Raw genomic sequence first — 14359 nt, forward strand, 5'->3', positions numbered from 1 at the left:
GTAAAGAAAGAACATAGGGCCTGACGGATTTATGACTGTCAATATTCTGCTGCTTCTCTCTCTTCATCTAACACTAAGCTAAGCTCCTTAAAGAGAAGAGTTAATTATGTTTCTTTTTAACCTACCATTTAATTGTGTACATTTAGAATTTGAAGGAACTTATGGAATAAACCTTTAATTTTTTTTCAAAATCAGAAAGATGTGATAATAAACACATAAATTAGAAACTTAGAACTGATAGAACATCTGTTTATAGTAAAGTGGCTAGTGAATGTTGAAAAATAAACTAAAGGACAGCCGTATCTCTAAGCTTCCCTTAATGCTACTGACATTTTTTATGTTTTAAAAACCAAAGCAGCAAAAACAAAGCAACACTGCAAAAGACAAGCATTACAGCGCTGATTCTAAGTGAGTGGAATCGGCATATCCACCTCGGAGTATATTAATCCCCTAGGTTTTCTTGTTTTCATGCTTTTCTTGGACAAAACGTTTCCTTACCCACACCTATTCCCTCAAAAAGTCTTAAGATCTAACATAAGGTTATAATTGGATCGACAGCCTTCTTAGTTCTGAAGAAATGTGCAGATTTTCTTTCTTTAACGTCACTTCTTATTCATGCCGAGCATTCCCTGAGTAGCCAGTGTGTGTCTGTCACTGTGAAGATGCTGGGGGTACAAAGGTGGCCATGACTCAGTCCCCGAAACTCACAGGCCAGAGTAGTTGCTAACATCGTGTTCCTTAGACCTCTACTCTCTCAGGAAATGTTCATAAATACTTTGTGATGAAAGGGTGACATGGTTTGATAATAGTGCATGCTTTATTTCTGTCTTATTGGCAGGACCAAGAAGTCTTTCAGTAAAGAAAACAGTTTATTTAATCCAGTATTTTCCTAGCTTATTTGACCACGGGACCCTTTTTTTGTGTCACACGTATTAATGTCTCAAGGGCTGTAAATGCTCCACAGCACACAGTTTAGGAACGTGCAGAGAGATGATTATGATGAGACGGGTGCAAGTGAGAGCACCAGGGGGCGGGGAGCTGGGGAAGTCTTCACACAAGTGACTACATGTTAAACCAAGTCTTGAATGATGAGCATACAGAGGAAGGGAAGGGCAGCTTAGGTCCAGGCAGAAAGAACAGAAGGTACAAAAGCACAGACGTTTGACAGTGCCTTGTTGTGTTTGAGGAAACTCCAAACAGTTCAGTTCCTTAGACTGAAGTAAGGAAAGAAGCTATACCAGAGAACAATTCAGGGCCCTGGAGATGCATAAAAAGCCTTGAACAGCATGAGGGATATGTGAAGCAGGTAGTAATCGGTGCCTAGATTTCAAAGTTATGTGAGGTCTGTTGTGCTTTATATTTAAATTTATGTTAACAATATAAATTTACATTTATTCCACAGGGAAAATAAAAAATTGAGATTTATCAAAAACCAGCAAAAGTATGAGATAAACTCTATGGCTGAATCATCTACCATGTGCTGCTGTTGAATTCTGAATGTTATTTAATGTTACTTTTAAAAAACCTTTGAGTCACTGTGAACGTTTAATACAGTACATTAGGAATGAAGAGGCCTATTTTTTTTTTTTTTTTGAAGAGACCTTGTTTGTGTTAAAAGTTTCAAGTTAGCTAATTTTTATTTTGGAATTCATCATAAGAGAATCAGCACACATGAAGACAGAACAATGTGATGTTATTTTTATATTTTTAAATTGAAGGTTTGAGCTTTCCCTACCGTCATTGATGCCCATTATAAAATATTGAAAGTGTAGAAAAACAGAAAAGAGAAAGTACTTTTTTTTGCCATATAGAGATAAATGTACATGTTGATATTTTTTGCTAGACAAATTTATTTTCTATACTTATAATTCTAGTGAACATAGTACTACTTTTTTACATTTTCCTACATTATAAATCGTTTGTAAGCATTACATTTAAAGTCTATATAATATTCCATTCAGTGGATATACCATTGTTTGTATAGTTATAGACAGTCTTCAGTTTTCTTAATCATATGATTTCTACTTTCTGTTATTATAAATGTTTTGTGTATATAGTTCCAGAATTGGAATTATTTGGTCAAAAAGGAGGGATATGTTTAAGGCACTTGATACATGTTATCAAATTATTTCCCGAGACAGCACAATTTATATTCTAAATTATATAATTTATATTTCCACTGGGAGTGTATCAAACTATTTCATTAGGTCTTAAGAACAATCATTAAAAAGAAAAGACAACGAATAAAGCAAACTTTGTTGGTCAGTAGTTTAAAAATATGGATCCATATTGTTTTGTTTATGGTTGTAATAGTAAGCAGTATTTCAGTTAATACTTTGTACAAACAAATGTAAGAATTTTCTTTTGATATGAAGGCTCTTTTTATTTTTGAGGTATCCATCACGAATTGAAAAAATCGACTATGAGGAGGGCAAGATGTTGGTCCATTTTGAGCGCTGGAGTCATCGTTATGATGAGTGGATTTACTGGGATAGCAATAGGTTGAGACCCCTTGAGAGACCTGCATTAAGAAAAGAAGGGCTAAAAGACGAGGAAGACTTCTTTGTAAGTAGCAAGCTTTTCTGTTTGCCAGATATGTAATGATGTATTTTTAAAAGGAATTCTGTTAAATTTTACAAAAGCTTGTTTTTTATTAAGGAAGTGCTTATTTATTATACATGGTATTGATCTTAAAAGTTGTTTAAAATAGGATTTTAAAGCCGGAGAAGAAGTTCTGGCTCGTTGGACAGACTGTCGCTATTACCCTGCCAAGATTGAGGCGATTAACAAAGAAGGTATGTGTTTGGAATGATCTGAGAATTAAAATGGGATTTATAGTAAAATTTAACTACATTTCTAATTTTAATTAATGTATGAAATTGTTACATATAGCTGTTGCGTCTCTTTGTTTTATACTTTACCTAATGAATCTTCTAATAATACTCTTTTTTAGGGGCATTCAATATGTTATATATTGTATAGAATAAGATACATAATATACTGCCTAAATAGACTGTTTAAATTAATAGAGGTAAATAGATGCTTAAAATTTTTCAGCTGACAGGCTTATATTATATGCATTTTATTTCTACTTCTCTGTTTCCAGTTTGCTGGCTAAGTTATTTTATGAAGATCTCAACCTGAGTGCTAAAGATATAGGAAAATTCAAATCAGTTCAACTTGGAAGTGAAACAGCACAGTTTTCTGAGGAAAGAGTATAGAACTTATCAATTTGAGGATTTCCTTTATTGCAGTTTTCTCCCTGCTCTTTTTTTCTTGATTTCTGTAGATAATTGAGAATTAAATAGCCTTTTGTGGTATCTAATATTACTACTGAGCAAAAGTTACTGAACTTATCAGAAATGTTGAAAGTACCACAGAAATCAGGTGTGTTAGTGTGGCATAAAATGAGAGAACCTGTTGGACAGGTAATGAATTTTAAAAATTGTAGATTAATTTAGAAAGGCATTAATTTAAATTATTATTGGAAATATACTTAAATATTTTATTTTTTAAATTTCTTGTTTAAAATCTCATTTAAAGCAGTCGTGAAATACTTGTAAGTATATTTTCCAAAATACATTAGTTTTCTATTAGTTATTTCTTAAACTCGACCACTCATTCATTCTTTTTACTAAAGAAACACATTGAGGGAATTCCCAGGTGGTCCAGTGGTTAGGACTCAGCACTTTCACTGCCGAGGGCCTGGGTTCAATCCCTGGTCGGGGAACTAAGATCCCACAAGCCACATGGCATGGCCGAAAAAAAGAAAAAAAGAAAAAAACACATTGAGTGATAACTTCTTTGCAAGAAGGGCATTTAACCTAAGTAAGGGGATACTTACTTTAAACTGTATCTTGAAAGCCACACAAGTTATCTAGAAAAGGACGGATGAAAAGGTTTTTCTGTCAGAAGAAATGGTGTCTGCAAAAGAATAGTATAAAGGCATGCCATTTTTAAGGAACTGCAAATCTTTGATGTGACTGGAATGAAGGATTCCTTTAAAGGTTGTAGAATAGCAGAAGAGGTGGGAGAGAGAAGCAAGGATTGGCATATGAAGTATCTTGTAGTCTTCCTAAAGAATTTGAATTTTACTCGGAGGTGATGGGAACCATGGAAGGGATTTAAGCTGAGAATTTAAACTAACAAAAAATGAGAAAAATTGAGGTAAGAGAAGATAGAAGAGGAAAACATTTAAAAAGACATATATTTAAAAATGTTAGGTGTAAAAAAGTAAATCATAGTTGTCTAGCTAGAAATGATAATGTAACTTTACAAAAGCCAAGGTCCAATTTATTGGTTTACCTAATTGAAATAACAAATATGGCTATGAGTTTATTACTGGTCACCTGAGGGACATCTCAGTTATTAAGTTTGCAGGTTACTTCTTTTCTAGTGGGGCCTTTAAATCACTGTTCACTTAAACTTCTGGAGAGCTGTGTTATGGAGCTCTTATTCCCGTGTCTTAACTCACACTGGCTCCCCAAGTGTCTAGTCCAGAGCCCAGCACAGAGTAGGCAGTCAGTAACAATTTTTGGAAGGAAAAGAAGTATTGAATCAGTTTTGTAGGTTAATAGAATCTACCCAAAATGGAACAAAGCAAAGCAAAATTAAACAATGCTCTCTCTTATCATTAGGAGAGATTTCTTTAAATGTGTGAGCTTTGGGACCTTTCTTCCATGCTTAAAGCTTCTTTTACAAGTCTATGCATACACACATACAACATACACAAAAACAAACCACCTTCATTTTTTATTCTATCCTGTTTGTTCATGGGCATGTTATATAGAAATTTAAGCTTACATCAGTGGAAGAGTGATGTTACTGATTGCAGCCTCTGCCATTTCAGCAGTAGTTTTGAGTAAGCCCTTAGTGAAATATTGGCAGATATAACTTGTTTTTAAAAAAGTTCCATGGGAAGTATTAATTTGGTCATTTTTCTGTATGTCCCACATGGTGAATGAGCCTCCCCCGCCGCCTGCCACTATCCCCCCGCCCCCCCCTGAGAAAAAAAAAAGAAAGAAAAAGGAAGCCCTCAAAGAGTTTTCTGTTCACTACAAAAGCTAAACAAAACTAACAAATGTGAACATTTAGGTATATGTAGTATGTCTTAGAGAAGTTGAAGAGAAGGGGCAAATCAGTGTAGATTGGAGTGGTCAGGGAAGTTTTCATATTATGGGTGGGATTTGAAGAGCTGATCCTTGAAGAGTGGGCTGGAGTTAGGAAGGAGGACAGCATCACAGCAGCTGAAGCAGTGTGAGCAACGGCAGGGAGGGATGAATGCACGGTCTGCGTAGTGAAGAGCCTGCTGCTGTCGGCAGTGCCCTGTGGAGGAGAGGAGGACAGGGGCAAGCATGTTGGGGTGTAAGGGGTTCGTGTGGTTTGGCATTCTCACAGTCTTTCCAGATTCTTCACATTCTTGCTATTCAGTTCATCAGTTGTTTTCATAACTTGGGTTTAGATCTTTATATCTGTGATTTGTACATTATGCTAATTATAGAAAGATATGAAATCAATGGTGTTATTCAAATTACAAAGAAAAGAAAAATCCTTATGCGTAGATTTATTGGCTTTGGCGCCAATTGTTTATACCTCTTTCGTAAAGGTCAAGTATCTGTTTACTTGAAGTGGCACTCTGCCCTCATTTGTATAGGAAATGATAGAAAAACATTGGAATTTCCATAAGTATAAAATCTACGTAACTGATATATTTTCTGATAGTACTGTAAAAGACTTGAAAGCATGGAGTCTGTAACAAAAAGTGAATATGCTTTGAAATAGCCATGTAAACAGAATATTGAGTCCTAAAAGCAGAATGGTTCAGTGGGAAAGACAGGGGAATCAGGGTTTTTAGTTAACGGCTGTGCTGCTGCCTAGCTGTCATTGGATGCAGCATTTCGCCTCCCTGGAAGTCAGTGTTCTTATCTGCACAGGAAGACTGCTATGCAGATGATATGTATATTTTCTAGCTGAAAAGCCTGTGAATCTATAATTCTTGTTTGCCAGTTAATTAATCTTGCAAAGGAATAATCCTTTCCTGAGAAAATGATTTTTTCCCTATAGCAGATCTTTCTCTCCATTATTTAGAAGCTTTCAAAGAGAGCAAATGATGATTCTTAGAAATATTATACATTTTTATAATTAATGATTTTATTTTCTTCAGGTATAATGTACCTGATATGTTACTTAAACATATACTTAAATTGTTATAAATTTAAAAATCCTCCAGTAAAAATCAAAATTACATGCAACTAACTTATCAAGATTTAATTAGTATACTTTATAAGGGAAGTCAAAGTTACTTTTACAGGGGAAGAGACAATAAACTCAGTAAACTTGGTGGGGTCCTTAGCAGGGGTGTGTGTTTGCAGTTATTGCAATCATAGGGTGTTTAGCATTACTTGTTCTATATCATGTGTTGCTGTGAGGTTGAATTATATTTTCTAATGATGCTGACTCGCTCCTATTTCAGGAACTTTCACAGTTCAGTTTTATGATGGAGTTATTCGTTGTTTAAAGAGAATGCACATTAAAGCCATGCCCGAGGATGCTAAGGGGCAGGTAAGAGTGTTCAGCATTCCTAGCTACCCACAGGGATGTTTTCTTGAATGGTGACTGATCAAAATATATATATACAGACATATATATATTTTAAAGTGAACTAATTGTAGGATTATGTGCTGATAGCCCCAAATAGCAGCAAGAAAGAGAAGCTTAGAATGTAAAATAAATTATACACTTGATTTTTGCTTCTTTGGCTTTAGACCTGCTAAAGTTATAGGTCACTAGTTTCTGTTCCAGGTGAAATCCCAGCATCCACTAAGCTGGTGTTGTCCTATCGACCCAGCTGGATCGTGTAACCAGTCTATGGGAAGTGAGGTAAGTGCCTTTTTTTAATTTTGTTTTGTTTTTCCTGGTATATAGTATCATTTAGAAAGTTAATTTTTAATATAAAATTTTATATTGAGTTTCTTATCTTCTTCTTTTCTTCTATAAATCATAGTTGTTAATCTTCTTTCAAAAGGCGCTTACCTGACACTCTGTAGGCTGTTTCAGGTAGGGCTTTCTGAGTTATATGTTGTAAGCAGTGTATTACATGTTTTGTCACTGCTCAAAGCAAGAATGAACGGTAAGCATTTGAAGGAGAATCTGGGATGAAGTTAAACCCATAATTCCATTATGGTTGATTATGTTTCCTGAAATACTGGAAAGAAAAGGTGCCGGTAGAAATTTAAAATATTTTCTTTTATGTTCTGCTGTTATTTGGGATTTTCAGCACCTGGACCTACAATTAATTTTAAGAAATTGAAAGTGATCTATAAAAATGTCTAATATGGAAATATGCTACATATTTATTGCATACCATGCAGTAAAAAATATCATCCTGAACTGTATTGAAATCACATGGTCAGTTCCAGTCAAGTGTATATATTTAGTAGTCTAGAAGGTAGACTATCACAGTTAAAAAAATTATTTTTGATGTTTTCTGAGAAATGCGTGAGTGTTTTAAGTGATGTGGTTTTCAAAAATATAATTTCGAAATCATCAGCTAGCAGAGTTTTTTTTTCCCCCAATTAATGTGGAAATGCCATTTAAAATGGAAATGCTTTTGATCGTGAAATTGCTTTGTGTCTTCTTACTTGTATGTATAAATAAAATGTTCTCTTAAGCATTCAGTGGTGTGATTCCTTGGTTACTGCATGGAAAGATTGATTTAAACATTGGGAAGTTAGTACCTGTTTAATTAAAATTCTCAATTTTTTTTTTTTTTGCTTTAAAACTATTATTTTGTCATTCTAGTCATTCAAATGTTTATGAGATGGCACTAACCTTGAAAGTTTATTTTTTCCAAAGAGACATTGAACCAGTTTGGTTCGTGGTAAAATAATAAGTTGTAAAAATTAATTTTTTGGTTGTATTGGATGTTTATTTTTAATTAGTATTCTAGTCACACCATGATGTATTTAACATTAAAATCAATGTCAAGTACAAACTCGAGAAGAAAATATTAGTAGTATATTTCCTTTAATTTTACATTTTCTTCATAATTTTTAATTATGAGCATATTCAAAACATTTGTAGAATTGTTTTTTATAAAATATTCTTATTTTTTGAATGTCTTAATAAACCAGGTGTTGTTTGGGCCATGCTAAGAGAATCCCACTTTGCATATTATCATCTAAATTTTGAGTCCTTTGAGAATTCCTTTATAAAACTATACAGTAAAATTTCTTTTATTAAACCAGCAAAGGATAAGGAATCAAATAAATGCAGTGTGGAAATGTTCTTCTTTAAACTTTCTGTAGCTTCTTCTCACCTATTTTTCTTCTTGAGAGTGAGCTGATATAAAATTTACACTGTAACTCACTAGTGTTAAAGATTGGCTCATAAGATCCTTTGCCATTTTTAGAACATTTTTTGTATACATTGTTTTATTGGATTCTTATAGCAAATCCTTTGACATAGGTATAGCTGATATTTCTATTTCACAGTTGAGGAATTCAGAATTTAGAAAATGACTTACCTAAAATTTCACTCAACCATAGTGTGCAGAGTGACTGAACTCATATCTGATTTCATTATAGTGTTCATTATAGTGCAGTGCTCTGTGTTATCTACAGGAAACTTTGAAGCATATCTTTAGTTCTCATTCATGGAAGGATCACACCAGTTATTTATTTATTTAAAAGATTTTTTTGACGTGGACCATTTTTAAAGTGTTTATTGAATTTGTTACAATAGTGCCTCTGTTTTATGTTTTGGTTTTTTGGCCCCGAGGCATGTGGGATCTTAGCTCCCGACCAGGGATCAAACCCACACCCCCTGCATTGGAAGGCAAAGGCTTAACCACTGGATCTCCAGAGTCCCTACACAAGTTCTTTTTGATAGTGAATCTTTCCAGTTAAAAAATGGAAGAACAAAATAATGGGAGAATTCTTTAATCACGCAACTGCAGCGATTCCCTGATTAACAAGTCATGTGATCAAGAACTGTTTTATCTAATTTCACTTTTAAAGAGTACAGCATGAATCTCTTTCTTCTAGTTTTCTCTTTATTGGAGAGAGAAAACAACTGGGCTTGGAATTTATCCCCGGCATCTTTTAGCATTTCTCTTAACAACTTAAAGTTTTCCTTGCAATGTGGAACCCAGAATTAAATGCCCTGTTCTTAATAAGACTGCAAACATATGATCTCTGCTGAATTATCACTTTCCTTTGCTTGCCTGTTGTACTTACTCCTGTTTTTCTTTCTGCTTTGTTGATGGCACTCTATAAGTTGTTTTCATTGGTGTTGCTTTTTTCCTTCTACTTAAATGTTAGTCTCAAGTCTCAACTTAGCCATGATACTTAAGTCACCCAGATTGCTCCTTGACCTTAAACCCCTCTTTCTTATTAGTGTATACTTTGCCACCCCTTTGTTTAATGGTTTTCCTTTTGCTTGGAGTGTCCATTTCTTGTTCTTTGCCTTTTTCCCTAGCAAATTCCTACTTTAGGGTTCAAATCATTTATCACTTTCCCTGAAGCCTTCCACTAGTCTTTCTCTTCAGGCAAAATTTTGTTGTTCTCCTGTAATATTTTGTTTATTCTCTACTGTCTCTCCTGTCACATTGTCTTATAGTTACTTTTATTTGCCTGTCAGTTCGTTATGGGCAGGACTAAAAAAGGAGGTGGTTCTAAGTAAAACTTGGATTGGACAATACTGGTGCATCTGGTGTTCTTTGGTTTTACAAACTAGAGATATAAATTTTATTTCACGGGGCTTCCCTGGTGGCACAGTGGTTGAGAGTCTGCCTGCCGATGCAGGGGACACGGGTTCGTGCTCCGGTCTGGGAAGATCCCACATGCCCTGGAGCGGCTGGGCCTGTGAGCCGTGGCTGCTGAGCCTGCGCGTCCAGAGCCTGTGCTCCATGGCAGGAGAGGCCACAACAGTGAGAGGCTCGCGTACCTCAAAAAAAAAAAAAAAAAAAAATTATTTCACAACTTTGTCATAATTCATTTTCTAATAAGACATGCATTGGGGATGTAGTTTAAAATACGGGGAAATCTGGATATTGAGTGTCTTCCAGGCAGGAGCAAAGATGTGGTCACTCCAGGCCAGTGGGTTCCTGGGGTTTTCATCTAGCATCTTTTATTAGCTTAGCATGTTTCCTGGTATATGTAATAGGGTATCCAATAGAAAATTGGTGAATGAATGTGTTAGGTGGAACATCGCATGATGTTTTCAGTTCATTTCAGTCATGGGGGAGAGAGAGACAGATTTTGTATGTTTGCTTTTAATGGCTTATTGTCTCTACCATATATTTTCAAGACTGAGGAGTCATCAACTTGAATTGCTTAATGGCCTATGTTTGTTCATGTAACCCATGAATTAAATGCATTTGATGTTGTGAAATTGTTTTTAGTTGCTTGGACTAAGAATTTAACGTATTACACATTTTGGTTGAGTCTGAATCAGTGGTCTATTTGATAGCTTAGTGGCATCAGTCATCAGTTGAAGATTAACTCTGTAGAGATATTATAAATATTTGTTTTAAAAGAGTCTTTTTGACTGTGAAAATTTACATGTTAGTACCACTTCTTTACATCTTTCCATCATTATTACAATAAGTGTTTTTAGTTAAAAGTAAAACAGTAAAAATTATTTAGCCACAAACTAAAAAAATTATCACAGGAAATATAAATATTTGCATCTCAGAAGAATGGTAACTAATACAGATTCAGGAAATTGTAGAGGGAGGGAAATTAAACTGGAGTCTGACAGTGTGTACTTTACCTTGGTCAAGTCAAGTAGCTCTTTTTTTTTTTTTTTTTTTTACTAGTAATATTAAGCTGTTGTGATAAATAGGTATCCAAACTTTAAAAGCTTTAAAAAATAATAAAATCATACGTTGATTTCTATGAAATTGACCTTACCTTGGGTGATACATTCTTCCTAATAAGGAATAGTAATTTGCTCAGTGGTAATACAGTCGTCCCTCATTATCTGCAGGAGCTTGGTTCCAGGACCCTCATGGATACCAAAGTCTGTAGATGCTCAAGTCCCTTTTATAAAATGACACAATATTGCATATAACCTATTCACATGCTCCCAAATCATCTCTCTAGATTACTTACAATACCTAATACAAGGTAAAAGCTATGTAAATACAGTGTAAATGCTATGTAAATGGTTGCCAGAGCATGGAAAATTCAAGTTTTGCTTTTTGGAACTTTCTGGAATTCTTTTTCCCAACTATTTTTGATCCGCAGTTGGTTGAATACACGCCTGCAGAACCCAAGGATAGGGCGGGCTGACTGTATGTTTCTTTTAATCTTTGCAGAATTACAACATAAGCTTTTTTTTCTTATTACTTTTATGATCTGTTGCATTATAGAGAAGAAACATAATTCAACGTTTAAACCCTAAAGTTATCAAGGTAGAATGTCATGTAATATTCCACATTTGTCATAGGTTTTCTTATATTTTAGATTTTATTCCATCAAAAGAGTCTTTGATATTGAATATTTTCCCATTTTATGTAAGATCGTGTAACCGATTAGATCGTTAAATTTGATAATCTACCATGTTGATGATCTACCTTGTAAATGTAGTTAATTTGATTTTTATATTTGTGTGCATGTGAGTGAAAATAGCTTTGAAAATGTGATACATGTTTTTATTCATTAGTATCCTTAAATTTTAGTTAATTTTTAATGCTTCACATGTTTTGTGTTTTTCCTTTGGAGGATTGGATAGCTTTAGTCAAAGCAGCTGCTGCAGCTGCAGCCAAGAATAAAACAGGGAGCAAACCTCGGACTAGCGCTAACAGCAACAAAGATAAAGAGAAAGACGAGAGAAAATGGTTTAAAGTACCTTCAAAGAAGGAAGAAACTTCAGCTTCTATAGCCACACCAGAAGTTGAGAAGAAGGAAGATCTGCCCACATCTAGTGAAACATTTGGTACAAAATACGTTCTTATATTCATTCCCTATGGCAGTGGTAAACTCACATAGTGAATAAGTCAAATCCTTTGGCTGCCTGTAATTTGAACATGTATCGAAATTATTAGGATTTTTTCCCTAGCGTAATATGATGGTTAAGTTTTTTAGCATCTTACAGATCTGAAGATTAATGGCCTAATATGGGTGCTTGATAATGGTTACCCTCAGTATTCTTGAATAGAAATGCATTGAGAATTTGATTTGTAACTTCTACCAAGTAGGTTTTGGGATTTCTTTTGTGTGGGTTTTTTTGTTTGTTTGTTTTGTTTTCTTTAGCCTTTAAAATGTTTCTGCATGCATTTCAATATATAATACAGAAAAAGCAGTAAGTCATTCCTTTCCTAAAGCATAACTGCTTAGTAGTGTTTTTATTTCTAATATATTGGTCTAGAGAGATTTGTGGTTTTTAAAGTTGTGTCAAGCACTAGATTGAAAAAATTAAGTGCAGATCTTTTGTATTATTTTGCTATTTTAAAAATATTCATGTGTTTTAACTTTGGATTCTAGATAAACTCTCATATATATATTCTATTAAAAGTAGGACTTCATGTAGAGAACGTTCCAAAGATGGTCTTTCCACAGCCAGAGAGCACATTATCAAACAAGAGGAAAAATAATCAAGGCAACTCATTTCAGGCAAAGAGAGCTCGACTTAACAAGATTACTGGTAAACTACAATGATTCTTTTTGGGGGGAAATGGAGGGTTTGATTTTATGGTAGTTTGTTTTTAATAAAGGAAAATGTATCTATTGGTTTAGTGAAGCTAACTGGTTAATGAGAAGGACAGTTGCTTTGTTTTTCAAGGTCATCCCTTTCAACACCAGGGGCTTTTTCTGTTGGAAATGTGAAAAGTATCACATATTTTCTACCTACCTCACAGGGATGTTGTGAGGATCCATAGGATCAAATGTTACAAAATTCCATAGTTTTAAAATCACCTGCATGGCAGGAGTAGTTTCTCTAAGAATTGAATTATACGCTTTTGTCAACTTGTGATGACATAATGTCTGAGGTTCTAAATATTACACATTCTTACTCTTGACTGGTCTCATTAAAGATGGTACCATATATGGTTGGGAAGATGAATACTGAATTAAATTCAGCTCCCAAATTTGTTATGCCCAATGTAAAAGTACTTCTATACGTTTTAAAAATTTCTATTCTTATCTTCAGGTTGGTCTCTAGAATTTGGACTTATTTCTCTATGCCTTGTTGTTATTAGGAAGTAGAATACTAGAATGATGAAAAGCACTGGAAATTCTAGCCTGGTTAGTGTTTACAGAAGAAGGGACCAGTCATACTAAGACCCACAGTTCCATTCAGCCTAATGATTCTAATCTTTAAAAGAAATTGTGAATATATTTAATTTTTCTGAGTATATGTTATAAAAGGGGAGGTAAAATATTTTAATTAATATTCAGTCATATGCTCTTATTTTAAGGACAAATGAATTTTTGTGCCTTTGGCCTAATAAAGCTATGTAAATCTTTGTTGACATTCTTTTAAATAACTTGAAAAAGCATGGTTTCATTGTCAGACCCAAGAATAAATGTAAATTAAACATTTTGACCATTTTCTAAAGAGTGTAAGCCCACTGAAAGATGACTTTGCAACTGAGGGTTCTTTAGAGCCACTGTTTTATTACAATATTCATCTAAGTAATTATAATTGGTTTCAACAAGTGAGAATATTTAGTCTTTCCATTGTTAATATTATTTTTGTGCCTTTCTCTGATAAAGGATATATTTGGCCCCAGGACAGGAAATATTTCAAATCAATTTACCCATTCCCATTCCACCTTTTCCTTAGAAACTATTAGCTTTGGAGAAAGCCAAAATGTTATCTTAGTGATTATTATGATGGCAACTTGAGACTTCCGTTTTGACTTAGAATAATGGAACTCCGAGCTCTGTACTCTGGAATAGTACTTCTAACTGCTGTGATACCAAGATTGAAACAGCCTTATTGGGGGAGCCAAGATCAAGGAAGATGGAAGTGACACTGACGCTACAACTGCCAGTTTCCCAGCATCATGGTTTTTCCTACAATCTGGATAATCTGATTTTAGTTTCAGTCAGTATACTCTTACATGTGTCTTACTGAGAAGTTCAAGCTCACCATTTAAAGAAGTAAGAAAACAGCTCAATCCACAATGATGCAGTATTTCCGCTTGGCCTTGAAAAGACAGTAGTGGGGGGGAAACCATTTTACCATGTACCTCAAGGAAGTTCTAATACTGGTTGCTTTAGTAACACCCTGTGCCTTCTGTGGAGGGACTTTGTCTTCACTTCCTCTTGGGAATCTCAAATCAACAAGTAATAGTTTGGGCAACAGTAGAAAGGCATAAGATTTTACGAATGTGAAACTGTTATGATCT

The 14359-nt window shown here is 34.4% G+C and overlaps 1 protein-coding gene across 16 annotated transcripts in view; it reads left to right on the plus strand.

Moving 5' to 3' along the window:
* The window catches only part of PHF20L1 (PHD finger protein 20 like 1), an 82636-nt gene that overhangs the window by 16026 nt on the left and 52251 nt on the right, over nucleotides 1-14359 (plus strand). For 5 of the 16 annotated variants that reach the window (XR_004346397.1, XM_032609507.1, XM_032609509.1 and 2 more), the window contains exons 3-8: nucleotides 2394-2565; nucleotides 2711-2795; nucleotides 6473-6561; nucleotides 6790-6879; nucleotides 11727-11940; nucleotides 12520-12648. Coding sequence is in view for 15 of the 16 variants with exons in the window: in XM_032609507.1 (XP_032465398.1) it covers nucleotides 2394-2565; nucleotides 2711-2795; nucleotides 6473-6561; nucleotides 6790-6879; nucleotides 11727-11940; nucleotides 12520-12648 (779 nt within the window). In the remaining variant the exon portion in view is untranslated. The remainder of the gene's footprint in view (nucleotides 1-2393; nucleotides 2566-2710; nucleotides 2796-6472; nucleotides 6562-6789; nucleotides 6880-11726; nucleotides 11941-12519; nucleotides 12649-14359) is intronic. The other 11 variants (XM_032609515.1, XM_032609518.1, XM_032609521.1 and 8 more) reach the window with 5 other exon arrangements.

This window comes from Phocoena sinus, chromosome 17 (assembly GCF_008692025.1).
Source record: "Phocoena sinus isolate mPhoSin1 chromosome 17, mPhoSin1.pri, whole genome shotgun sequence".
Lineage (NCBI taxonomy): Eukaryota > Metazoa > Chordata > Mammalia > Artiodactyla > Phocoenidae > Phocoena > Phocoena sinus.